This window comes from Thermobia domestica, chromosome 15 (assembly GCF_964235325.1).
Source record: "Thermobia domestica chromosome 15, izTheDome1.hap1.1, whole genome shotgun sequence".
NCBI classification, from domain to species: Eukaryota; Metazoa; Arthropoda; class Insecta; order Zygentoma; family Lepismatidae; genus Thermobia; species Thermobia domestica.
Window position 1 is genome coordinate 89,342,617 of NC_137468.1, and position 13,802 is coordinate 89,356,418.

The window sequence follows — 13,802 nt, forward strand, 5'->3', positions numbered from 1 at the left end:
ATATTTGGTAACCACGGAGGCAAAAGGAATCAGATCTTGATCCTCACGACTAGCTCGTTCTATCCATTGATTCGGTAACGTTTTGTTGAGTATCCTCCTGACATCCTGGTGTCAATGTAAGAGGTGCCCTGTCCTGCTGGAAAATAAAATTTCCACGTCCCCTTCCTGCTGCGCGAAAAGCTGTCTGCAGCATGTGAAGGTAGGGAAGTCCGTTTACAATGTCTTTCTCTAAAAACGCAGACCCATAGGCTTTCCTAAGGGCGATGGCACAAACGACGTTTGCCTTCGGGAAATCACGGATATGTTCTTTATAGCCATGGGTAATTTCCAAAGCCCTAGATCCATGCATTTTGTTTGTTTACTTTCTCTGAAAAGTGAAGGTAGTCTCATCACTAAACACAACTGACTCAGTGAAACCATCTCTTTCCAAAAGGTTTTGCATCCCATTGCAAAATTCAAGTCTCTTATCTGTGCCAGTAGGTTTAAGCGTCTCCAACAATTTCAATCTGTGTGGATGAAATTTCAAACATTTTCGCAGAATCTGCTACTGTTGGGAATTGCCAATTATAATGAATTCTAATACAATTACCAGAAACAATTTACAATTCTTAATTATGTTTTAGCGTCGTGCATTTCAACTTCTTGTTTCTTAAATTGTAAACGAAATATTTCTTCTTTGTCCCACTTTAAAATCATTAATATAATTTGTTAAATCACTTAATCCTATCTATAGGCTTAGATAAATTTGATTTGAAAACAAACATTGCCAAACTTTTCAACGTGATTCTAAAATGTACTTAAAACTGTAAATTTCTTATGTAATGAGCGTGTTAACAAAAGTTTCATTTAAAAAGATAAAAACTTAGAAAACCAGTTTCATATATCACTTGTAGTAATAGGCCCAACAAACGATGTATTATATTAATTAACTTCCATTCTGAAAAAAAAAACACTCTGCGGCTATTTTATGGAATTCTTTTCTAATTATTTTTAAAGTTTAATTATGGATATTTCTATTTATTAACTATAAATTCTTGAATATTTATTTTCGCCTGAATACCTGGTTTGGTACATTAATTCTACTAATATGTATTAGCATACTTTATGAAATCCAAGCTATCAATTTAAGATGTTATGTGTGTTATTAAGAAATTATTTACTTGACCAAACATTTTATTTATTTATTTATGTGTTATTTCAGGGTGTAGCATTCATAAATGGTTACAACCTTGGTAGATATTGGCCCATAGTTGGTCCTCAAGTGACTCTGTATGTACCAGGTAGCTACCTTCTTTCACAAGGCAATGAAATCGTGATTTTTGAGCTGGAGAGGGCACCCTGTGCTACCAGTGTAACCTGCGTTGCAAAATTTGAACAAAAACACGAAATAAATAAACCGACACCATGATATAGAGTTCATATATATCAGCGACAGAAGCGATTAAAAACAAATTCAGTACAATATGAATATTTGTACTATTTTGTAATAAATAATTTGCTATTGCACTAATGTGTTTTCTGTGTGTTTCCCCATATCCTTCTGGTGGTAACTAAGATTGATTATCGTCCTATCAAACTTTATTTAACAATATTACTGATTAACATGTACAGAAAATTTACCATATATGAGAAGATAGCTAATTTAGGAAAGTGGCATTTCTCAACAATAGGAAAAATTTGCCTGAAGGAAATTGTATGAATGGACATCTTGGATTTTGATCTAATAAACGGGCTGTCTTTTTCTTAAGTCTATATTGATCTGCGGGTGCATGAATATTTTAAGTGTCTGTGAAGAAAACACTGTTTGTATACTTGTTTAAAGGTAAGAAATGTTCTATTATATTAATTTAAGCGTTTAAACCAAGGACGCAAAGCAGGTGAGTAAAGGAGTTTTCGTTCGCTCGAGTGACCTGCTGTAATAAGAGTAGAAAAACCGTAAGTGAAAGTTGCCTAATATGGAACGATTTGGAATGCCTAATATGGGGCTTCGAAATCTAAGAACAATTATTTTACTTATTGAAGTGCGAATAGCTTTCAGCCTTTCAGATGTTAAAAGCGAAACAATAGGATCAAGTAAATATGAATGTTGCTATTTTTCAACTGTCAGGAGGAGAGAATTGGAGAGTTTTAAGTCAGCTCGCACTCATACCATGCCTCAAATAACTTAATACAATACGTAAATCAGTCGATTGAATCAAAAGGAGTTGTGATTATAACTAAGTTAGGTCGGAAGCTAGTTACTCTTTACATACTGATGAAAACTTTGTGAACCATTGGATTACCATGTAAAAACAATTATTCGGTTAGTCTAGGACGGTTTAGCATATCAACTGACAATTAGGAACGTAACAACGATTTTTTTGTCGAAAACACGTGGGAAAGTAAAAATAAAACGGTTAAAGTTCGTTAATCCCGTTTTCTAGCAGTCGACTAGGGCACAACAGGGACTTTCTAAAAAAAAACTAAGGCGAAAGCATTTATTCCGAATATTGTAGAAAAATTCTTCGATTTATTAAAATCGGCTATTTACAATACAGTGTGATTATAAATGAATTATCAGGTTTGAAATTGTTGTATAAAAAATATAACATCCCACCCAACACAAGTACATACTGATCATGTGTAAAGAATGTTCCTCGAGGTACATTGGAATGTACATGATAGGTACGTGAATAGAGCAATCATGTGAAATACACATGTAAGGAATAAGGTTACTTCCGCCCAAAAGTACGTGCATGACACATACCGAGGAATGTATCTATTATGTGTATATCACGTACCGTGTATGTACTTGACACATTTACTTGGCATTGGCATGTGCCAGGAATGTACTAGGCATGTCAGTAATGTTCCTTGCAATGCTATGCAACTGGGGGTGCGAGTACTTAAATACTAAAACCTTAACGCTTCATTTTTACGTTCGAATTTAGAAGTTTGTACTTTTAAAAAAAAAGCCAAGCAACTAACTCTGAAAATATTTACGAGCGACCGAGCTCTAACCTATAATCTTAGCATTCAAACCTTTGATTTACGGTTATTTGTGATTTCACGTTTATAACAAAGACAAATATTTTTAAAAGAGTGTAGTTTAAATAAATTACTGAAATAAATATTTTTCACAAAGTTTATCCTTTTAAATTACTGTTCAAAGGCCTTTGCCTTTAGTAAGCCTTCTCCGAAATACATGTAAATGAATTGTGCTGCCATCTTTGGAGCTCTTTTAAAATACACATATATGTTTCTCGACAATGAGATCTCAGAAACTACAGGCTCTAGAAAGATGACGTTTTCACTGATCGATTGCAAATTTCATGTAGATTGTCCAGTTCTAATTGAATATTTAAAAAACATGGGCACTATTTCTTTAGTACATTTTTACGGGTACATTAAAAGTGTTGAAATTTCAAAAAAATAAAATAAAATATCACATCCTAATCATTACACATTCCAACACCACACTGTTGTATATAGCGGTTGTATATGTCTCCGGCATTCGTTTCATAGCCAAATAATAATGGAAAAGGAAGGATAACCATTTCTCCAGTCTAAGATGAACTTTTTTGGGGAGTGTTTTTCCCAATAAGCACCATATATAGAACTGACAATATATTAATTTTGTATGTAATGTATTTGCTTATTACATACTGCATGCAAGAAGAAAGAAAACACTGATCGTACATGAATTAGAAACTCCAACCGGAAGTAGGCTCAAATCTTGCAAACGGTGCGAGATATTCAGAAAAATAATCGAAAAATCCTCCTTTATGATACCCCTTGGCTATTTTTAAATCAATACGTCTTTAACTTGTGTCTGTAAAGAGACATGTACAGATGTTGTAAGGAATGATAAGGCGATATATGCTCATATGCGAATAATGCGCTGTGTAGAGAGCGCAGGTTCAGCTAGTTTCTTGCAAAAATTCTTCAATCGAAGATTTATAATCGCCACTGATTTTCAATTTTGTCGATATTATCTTCAAATTCCACAGAAGGTGAAAGAAGAAGCTAAATCAGTAAAAGATGTTTCACCGGTTTCAAGCTTATTGCCACTGAAAAGCGACATTTCCTGAAGGATGTCTATATTATCAGGCTGAATTTCTTTAAGGAGTTAGTTTATACTTAAACTTACGTCTTCCCGAAAATTTTATTTAACGTCTAGTTTTAACGTACCGGTTTTGAACTAATTCTCTGCTGTGTAACGTCACAATATAACCATTAATGCTAATTTTATGAGGACAATTCTGACAGTGGGGTTTAGAATGTTACAACCTAGAGAACGCATCAAACGTCAGAAAATTGCAAAATGACACACACAATATATTACAATGTGGCTAAACTCAGAAAGTGGCTATAGAAGTGAAAAGCATATGGCTAAAAAGCCACTATTGGCTCTTTGGAAATTATGTGACTAACGACGTTCTCAAAATGGCCAGATCTCGTCACAAAGTGGCTAAATTGGCAACCCTAGTCGCAATACGAAGCAACTTACGCACAACCATGCCATGGTACATGGGGTATGTGCCATTCACATTCCTCACATTCCAGTGAAGCATGTAAAAGTACCTTTCAAGTGTCAGAAATTCCTCGAAAGGCACGTACCTAGCGACACGTGCTATGCATATGAAATGTACATTTTTCAAGTACCAGGTACGTAAACGGTACATATGGAACTTAAATGGCACGTTCCTAGAATGTACCTGGTTGGGTGGGATACACAACAAGGTATGATACGAGTATATAAAAAATATACAAAAACTGTCCAAGTTTCATGCATAATGTTATAAATGTTTGTTGATAGTGAATGCACATACACTGTGTCTTTCGTATACCCCCAAAGGAAAGAAATCACGAACTGTAGGAGGCCATGGAAAAGTGCTAAGTTATCTTAAGCACACCACCCAATCCAACAATATGAGTCCTTCGTTCAGGTAGCACTTCAGTGTATCAATGTGGCCGTTCCACATCAAATTGGGGTATGAAGTTATTGCTACCTGTGTTAAACTGTGCTACCAAGATAACAAATAATCTTGAAATAGATAGTTATTGAATGGATAAAGCCGCGCTGAAAGAAAAATTTACGTTAGGCCTTGTAACCCAACCAAGTTTCATAATAAAATGAAATTTTGTAAAAGGAAAATTTTGTGAGATGAAACTCCAGTTTACTGTTAAGTCGGTTATTTCTCTTGGAGTTGGAAGCACTGCTTAACCTTCGGTTAGATTGCATGAGTCGTCGATCGGGATGACGTCACGTTGCAGCCGAGGTTCTGGCTTTAAGACTGAAGCGCTTCGCAGTGTATAAAATGAGGTAAGAGTGATAGGTCCTCTGAAGGAAAAAAGAAAAAAAAATGGGTCGTTAAAAATTAATATTCTTTCCGTATAATCGTATAGTTTAGTTAATTTCTTTTGAAATCTATAACAATTCCTGACTATGGTTATTATTTAGAAGCATTATTATTATTCAATATATTTTGGAAGCACATATTTCTAAAAATATTGCGAAAGGAAAAGTAAGAAAGTAAAAATAGTTAATTGAATAGTTCATGTTACTGGTTTTGTGTAGGCAGAATTATGCCTTGAGTTAAAACATGTTGATTCTTGTTTTCCTTGTTAAAACTAAAGTAAAGTCGCTGGTCAGGAAGTTTAATATATTGAAATTACGGAAAATATTAAGGCTAGTGGAGACTTCACATGAATGATTTATGTCTTAGGTCCGCTTTGAAAAAGGAAAAAAAAAAGAAAGGATTTTATAGAATTACAGTTGAGCTATTGCTCGTAATTCATGCATTTTGACCCATATTTAACCCTTAATAGGGCGCATAAGGAAAAGTTACGTAATAGGGCGCGTGGCGTACAAAGTACCACATACACACATTTGGTCCCTGAAGACATATTTACTGTAATTTTTCAGTCCTAAGTTGTTTTTTAAACTATTTATATGTTAAAAAATTTCAAATTTGACATTTTTTAAACAAAATTTATTTAAACTTATCATTTTAAGCAGTTACAGGTAAAAAAAAACTAAAAGTTAGGAAAACTTGACTTTATTACAAGAAATGAATATAAAATGGAACGTTTGACCGACATTGTGGGACGAAAGTACTCAATTCCTAGTCCATCTTTTGCCCATAGATCTTCCATACGTGTATGTGAGGACTGCAGCACACCGGCAAGAAATAACAAACCCATAACACCATTCATTTCTAATCGGTCAGTCTCTTTAGCGTCCCTTTCACGTCCATAGTTTGCTCTATTTGTCCGTATCCAAACATTGGTATACTCAACAATTTCGTCAATGAGCGAGTCAGGGAAAAGTAGCTTCCAAGTTTCGTATGAGGTTTTCGTTGCCAAAGCTTCACTTTTTGGTGTAGGAAGACGATCTCCTATTCTTTTCGCTCGAATAATATTTTGTCTTCGCACTCTTCCACGTAAATTAGCATCGTTCATGTGAGCATTCCATTCAGGTTCCTTGTGTTTTCCAATTAACACATTCCGGTTTACTGTTCCATCACTATCATCTTCTATTGCAGTTTCTTCATTAGCAGACATTTCTGACTCCGTATCGTGACCACTGTGTTCCAATTCATCTTAAGACTAATCAGATCCTTCCCCTTCGATGACATCTTCTTGAGCAGGTTCATTACTTCTACTATCATCTTCGTTATTTGCAAACAAATGTTTACGCAAAGTCTCTATACCAGGTTTAGCATTTCTTTCTTCTTCTTGGATTTCTTTCTAAACGCTATCAAGTAAAGAAAGCAAACGATTTCTTTCTTCATTTTCCATTGTAGCCAAAATATCTCTACCACAAAATTCTACAAAGTAATAGGTCTAATTACAGATTCAAATTATAATACATTACAAACACACAACACACGGCGACATGAAACGCAAAACAAGACGATTTCACTAAAACAAGTACGTAAAATGTTTGTAAAAACAATGCCGGTGTAGGGCGCGCGGCGTACAAGTGTCCGCACAAAAACTCACACAATAGGGCGCGCGGCGTACAAAAGACAACACTTCTTCCTAAAACGCCTAGCCTAGCCAGAGCTGAGCGTTCAAACTGGTTCTCTCTCTAAGGGTCAGGTAGAGGGGTAGTGGGGGGTAGATAATGTGGGGGGTGAGCGGCGGGGGTGCCGCATTGTGTCTCATACAATACTAAAAGTATTTGCTGCGGAACTTTGTACGCCGTGCGCCCTATTACGGGTTAAGAAATCATTTCCTCCCACATTTTCATTCCAAAGAAAGCCACTTTGCAGTAACTTCGAGTTCCATACATTTTTGATTATATTGTTATATAGGTTTCTAAATTCTATATTTTGGATTTACGATTGGTTATAATAATACTTCAGAAAAATTTTGTTACTTGGAAAAAAAAAAAATCCTTTTGGGAAAAATGTTACTTGCTAACGGCGATTTCGATTAATGATATTATTACTTGTTAAAATTGTTGAATGTTTTCTATATTACTATTTATATAACACGTTTCGGATTGTTATAATAAAAATTTTCCATTTTGTTAGAAAACTTTTTCCATTTTCAAGTAGTTGTAGACAAATTCCTGATTATCTTAATAGTGATATTTTTTGCATACAGTATAAGCCTTTTCCAGTATTGAACCTCACTCTTCACGTCGTCATTATTCTCAGCCGTGGGGGAGTGGAATTCTCCTTTCTCTCTCCTTTTAAAATTCTTGTATTCTAAAGGGGGAAGTGGGGTGACGTCCGTTCTCGCAGGACTGTGGGTAGTGGGGGCTATTTAAAGATTATATGTGTATCGTTCATCCGTTACATATATAATTTTTAAATAAAAATAAATTTTATACACTGCCCTGGAAAGGCAAAATTATGTTGGCTTCGAGGTCCGGTTCGGGGAGGTCCAGCAAAAGTGTTCCCCTTTATATTCTAAAATTTATGTGTATTTCTTTGGTGAAATTAACCTCTAAATTAAATAACATATTTTCATTATATTATGCCTTTCTTGTTGAGTAATATAAATGTTGTATATGAATGTTAACGTAAAATACTTAATACAGTGTTGCCGGGGTCGGATACAAAATTTATGGTTTAGTAGGTCATTGTGTAATAAGCAGATAATTATTGATAAGGTTGTAAAATTAATAGTAATTATCCTTTTGGTTTCTTTGAGCTTAATATTTTGTGGTGTTCTTGTAAGGATGGCACAGTCAAAGGAGACGCATGTAAAGTCTAGATTTTCGGATTCTTCAAGTTCTAGTGGGGATGAATTTCTTGGATATTCTTATGAATTTAGTAATCCTATGTTTGAACATTTAAGGCCTTCAGCCCATATTCAAGTGAATCCTCACGAACCTTTACTAGGTGGTCAAAGTAGACCATTTCATGATCAAAATTATAACGTGGATCCACAAAGTAATGTGGGACACAGTACACGGTTTGCGAATTCCTCGCCTAATTTAAGAGCAGGAGGGAGTCGGAGCTTTCAAAATAAATATAGAGACCGACCATTTAATATGGCAGCTTCATTAAATTTAAATTTTGAGAAATTTGCTTCGGAAGGAATCTATAAATCTTTGTTGCATGATATTAATAGTCTACCTATAATAGATGGTACCAATACTGAGTCTACATTTCAGTTTTTATTAAAACTTGATAGTATTGTCAGAGGTAAGGGTTTGCCTTTAGATCTTGTGTTGGTAGCTTGTCTTTCTCGTACAAAAGGAGAAATGCAAGAAGTTATACAATCGTTTATTGGGGACGCTTCCCCTTGGCAAACAGTTTGTAGACATTTAGTGGTGCGATTTATTTCCACTATTGGTAGAACACAATTCATGCGACTATTTTTCTACGTTCCCATGCGGGAGGATCATTCATTATATGAGTTCGTAGATAATAAATTATCGATTATTCACGTACTTGATATGTCCTTTGATGAAGCCACCATTTGTAGTTTAATTACTAATATGGTAACGTCTTCTGCCCATCAATTTCTAGCTGAAAGAGGTATGCCTATCGATTTAAATCAATTGTATTTAGCTGCAGAACACTATGACGCCTTGCATAGATATAGGAAAGATTATTATCGATTACGTAATCAAGGTAGTAGAGTACGGGACTTGGTACCACCCCGTAAATCATCTTCCTTTATCGGAGCGAAGAACACAAAACAGCAAGTAGTGTTGCAATCTCGTGAACCAAGAAATTTACATAAAACTTTAGTTTCTCCAGCTATGTATTCTTTACCATCTAACTATAAAAATTTTGATAAGGCGGAATTTTCTCATAACCCTAATTTAGAATCTCAGTACTTAACTCAAAATAATTCAGATGTAAATCAAAATGGTAGTAAATTGGAAAATTTATTAGCGATTCCTGTTTACATTACGGGTATGCGTTTTAAGTGCTTAATTGATACTGGGAGTACGAACTCTTATTTGGCTCGACATCTTTATGATGAACTTAGAAAAAAATGTAAAATAAAAGCAGAAAAGGTGAACGTTCAGACTATCGGCTTAGGAAATGTACAAGTTACAGTGGATACGAGAGTAAGACTATATTTTAAAATTGGAAGACATCAGTTTAGTGAAATTTTTTTCATTGTGGACTCTAATGAGTTTGATCTTCTGCTTGGAAATGACTTTCATACAAAATACAACGCCGTAATAGACATTGCTGGTAATTTATATAATATAAAAGCTCGGAAGTTAGTGGTTCCTATGATCCGAGCTGATGAACTTTTGTGTGCCCAGACTTCTCTCGCTTCTGCATATACTTCTAGGAATGGGGTGAGTGGAAAGCAGCCGCCATGCGACCTTGGTTGTCCGAAAGCTACACCTCAACCTAGATCTTTTGGTAATTCTCATCAGATTTTGACTCCATCGACATCAGTAACCAGAGACAGTGGAGTTAATACCACGTTTGACCCAGGAGTGGAATTCGTTTTTGATCAGTCCATATTGCATCCACCGGAGACTAAACCGGAGGAATCTCAAGGTAATTATACGGTTCCTGATCAATTATTACTATGTGATTCTAATTTACAGGAATATGTTAATAACTTGTTAACTTCATATTCTGATGTTATTGGAAACAAAATTGGTAGAGTAAAAAATTTCACTTACAAAATTGAACTTGCCGATAAAACTCCCATTCGATTGCAACCTTATCAGCTTCCAACGCATAAGCAAAAGGAATTAGATTCTTTTATTGCCCAGCTTTTAAAAGACGATATTATAGAGGAAGTAGATTATTCTCCCTACACATCACCCTGCTTTCTAGTAACAAATTCAGATGGAAGCAGACGGCTTGTAATTTCATACGGAGAGGTGAACAAAAAGGTGATGGTAAACAGCTATCCTTCTCCTAACATGGAGAATGTAATATCTAGTATTTCGGACAATAATATCTTTTCAAAACTTGATTGTAAATCCTGTTTTCATCAGATTCCTCTGTCTGAAGAGAGTAGAAATATTACTGCTTTTGTGACAAAAAATAAAATCTATCGATATAAATCGGTACCAATGGGATTAGTGTTATCACCTTTTGTTTTAAGTAATTTGATGTCAAAAGTCTTTGAAGGGTTAATTGGTAAGAATTTAGAGATATATTTTGATGACATAATTTTATTTAGCAAAGATATTGAGAGTCATAAAGCTCTACTAGAGGAGGTATTATCTCGACTAAGAAATTGGGGAATTACTATATCAGAAAAGAAGTCCTGTCTATTTCAAACTAGTATTAAATATTTAGGGTTTCGTTTTGAAAATGGCAACATGTCAATAGACCCTGAGAGAATTAAAGCTATCCAGGAGATACCAAAACCAAAGAACAGAAAAGGAGTGAACAGAATATGTTCATTTTTCTCGTTTTATTCAAAATTTATTTATGGGTATTCAGAGTTAATTGCTCCCCTTCAAGAATTAAGATCTGTAAAAAAGCCTTTTAAATGGACTAAAGTTCATGATGAAGCCCTACAAAAATTAAAGGATGCCTTTTGTAGTCAGGTCATTTTGAAAGTCCCAGATATGAATTCCAACTTCGTAATTCATTGTGATAGCTCTTTGCGTCATTTTTCTGGGGTTCTCAGCCAATATGATTCGGAAGGGAATCTTAGACCTGTATCAATGTTTAGTCGGGCAATTCCACAATCTGATTGGAGTAAAAATATATACGAATTAGAACTTAAGGCTCTTTCTTTATCTTTGGAAAAATTTGAATATTATTTGGCAAATCCCTTTGTAGTGTATACTGATAGTAAGAGTTTAACTTGGTTACTTAATAACCATAAAAGACAAAGGAGATATGGAACTATGTTAGAGAAAATCTCGAGGTTTAAATTTCGTATAGTCCATGTAAGATCAAAAATAAATAGTATAGCCGATTTCCTTTCAAGGGTAGGAAACCATCTAGAATTCTATACAAAAGACGATAATACAATAGAAGTCGTAAAAGATCATAATAAAACAGTAAATTTGTCTTTCATTAATTTTTGGCAAAATCCTGTGTTTAATGTACCTCTTACAGATCACCAGAGGAAGGATCCTGAATTAAGAGAGATTATCAATAGGTTAGAGCGAAAGGAAGAAGTTCCTCTGTATGTATTAAGAAATAAGATCTTGTTTAAAAAGACAAAAGGTAAAGGGAATAATGGATTTAGAATTGTAATACCTAATTCTTTAATTCAGTCGATTATTGAGTATTCTCATTGTCCAATAATTCATGGGAGGCATATGGGATATCGAAAAACCATTGCTAAGGTCGCTGAAAAGTATACCTGGCCTACTTTATATTCTGACATTAAGAATTTTATACAATCTTGTCATTTGTGCCAAACCTGTAAAGATTCCAATCGAAAACCTATGGGTCAATATTTTACAAAAAAGGTAATGCACCCAAATTATACTTGGTTTATTGATATTGCGGGGAAATTGCCTAGTAGTTCTGGATTTGAATATATTTTAATTGTCACTGACGCATATAGTCGCTTTGTCTTTTTAGAACCTTTAAGACGACTAACCTCAAAAATCATCTGCAATAAGTTACAGGAATTATTTCTTCGATACGGCTTTCCTGGTAAAGTCCTAAGTGATGGCGCTTCTTATTTCGTGAGTGATTACTTCTTGAAATTCTTGTATAGCTATGGTATACAAAGTGTAAAATTCTCCCCATATAACCCACAATCGAACAGAGCCGAACGCACGGTGAGATCGGTTAAAAATTTAATTCGTATTTATGTTGATAAGTCTCAACAGAATTGGGCCCAATTACTATCTAAAATTGCTTTTACTATTAACATAAGTATGAATGAAACTACTGGGACTAGTCCATGTGAACTTTATATGGGACGGAAATTTTACCATCCATAAGATGTTAAATGGTTGATGGATTTAGATCTTTTAGACGATGACCAGGATAAAGAGCAAAAATTAGTTAATATAAATAATAATATTGAACGCGCTTGGAAACATAGTGCGAAAGTTTATACTCAAAAACATAATCCTGTTAATTTAAATATTGATGATTTAGTATTGGTTAAAAGGTTCATGAAAATTTCAGCAGAGAAACATTTCAATCCAAAAATCGCCCCTCAGTGGGAAGGCCCATACCGCCTTATTTCTAAACCTACACCAAATACAGTTTGGCTAGAAAATATTGAAAGACCATATGTTCATATAAAACGCCATGTTCGTTTTTGTAAGAAATATTTTCCACCGAGACAAGTTAATCAACCTAACCCATAAGGTAACACGGAAAAAAATGATTTGATGTGAGAATTGAGGTTAAGTAAATTATTAATATTGTGCTTATATATATTTTAGGATGTTTGTTCGAACAAATTTTGTGTGTTGTATATATTTTTTTATTCCTGCAGGAATGCCTCGTCCGAGAAAGTGAGAGGTCAACCCCTTTTCATTTTGTAAATACCTCATCATCATCCTTTGTGTATGTTATGTAAGGAATTGGAAAATTTACTGTAGAAGTTTGTAAAGAAGGCGTTAGCATTTGAATATTTATGGAAGATTTGGTAATGTATTGAAATTATTTTATTATTCAACTTGGGATTTGTTATGGTTAGGAATTTTTTTTTGACCGACCCTCGGATATTATGTAACCCACCCAAGTTTCATAATAAAATGAAATTTTGTAAAAGGAAAATTTTGTGAGATGAAACTCCAGTTTACTGTTAAGTCGGTTATTTCTCTTGGAGTTGGAAGCACTGCTTAACCTTCGGTTAGATTGCGTGAGTCGTCGATCGGGATGACGTCACGTTGCAGCCGAGGTTCTGGCTTTAAGACTGAAGCGCTTCGCAGTGTATAAAATGAGGTAAGAGTGATAGGTCCTCTGAAGGAAAAAAGAAAAAAAAATGGGTCGTTAAAAATTAATATTCTTTCCGTATAATCGTATAGTTTAGTTAATTTCTTTTGAAATCTATAACAATTCCTGACTATGGTTATTATTTAGAAGCATTATTATTATTCAATATATTTTGGAAGCACATATTTCTAAAAATATTGCGAAAGGAAAAGTAAGAAAGTAAAAATAGTTAATTGAATAGTTCATGTTACTGGTTTTGTGTAGGCAGAATTATGCCTTGAGTTAAAACATGTTGATTCTTGTTTTCCTTGTTAAAACTAAAGTAAAGTCGCTGGTCAGGAAGTTTAATATATTGAAATTACGGAAAATATTAAGGCTAGTGGAGACTTCACATGAATGATTTATGTCTTAGGTCCGCTTTGAAAAAGGAAAAAAAAGAAAGGATTTTATAGAATTACAGTTGAGCTATTGCTCGTAATTCATGCATTTTGACCCATATTTAAGAAATCA

The 13,802-nt window shown here is 34.4% G+C and overlaps 1 protein-coding gene across 1 annotated transcript in view; it reads left to right on the top strand.

Annotated features, from left to right (window-relative positions):
• LOC145671558 (beta-galactosidase-like) overlaps positions 1–1,506 on the top strand; it is a 66,880-nt gene extending 65,374 nt beyond the window's left edge. Inside the window, exon 12 of the mRNA XM_081740745.1 lies at positions 1,202–1,506. Within this exon, the coding sequence (XP_081596871.1) occupies positions 1,202–1,408 (207 nt within the window). The 3' untranslated portion in view covers positions 1,409–1,506. The remainder of the gene's footprint in view (positions 1–1,201) is intronic.
• The last annotated feature ends 12,296 nt before the right edge of the window (positions 1,507–13,802 follow it).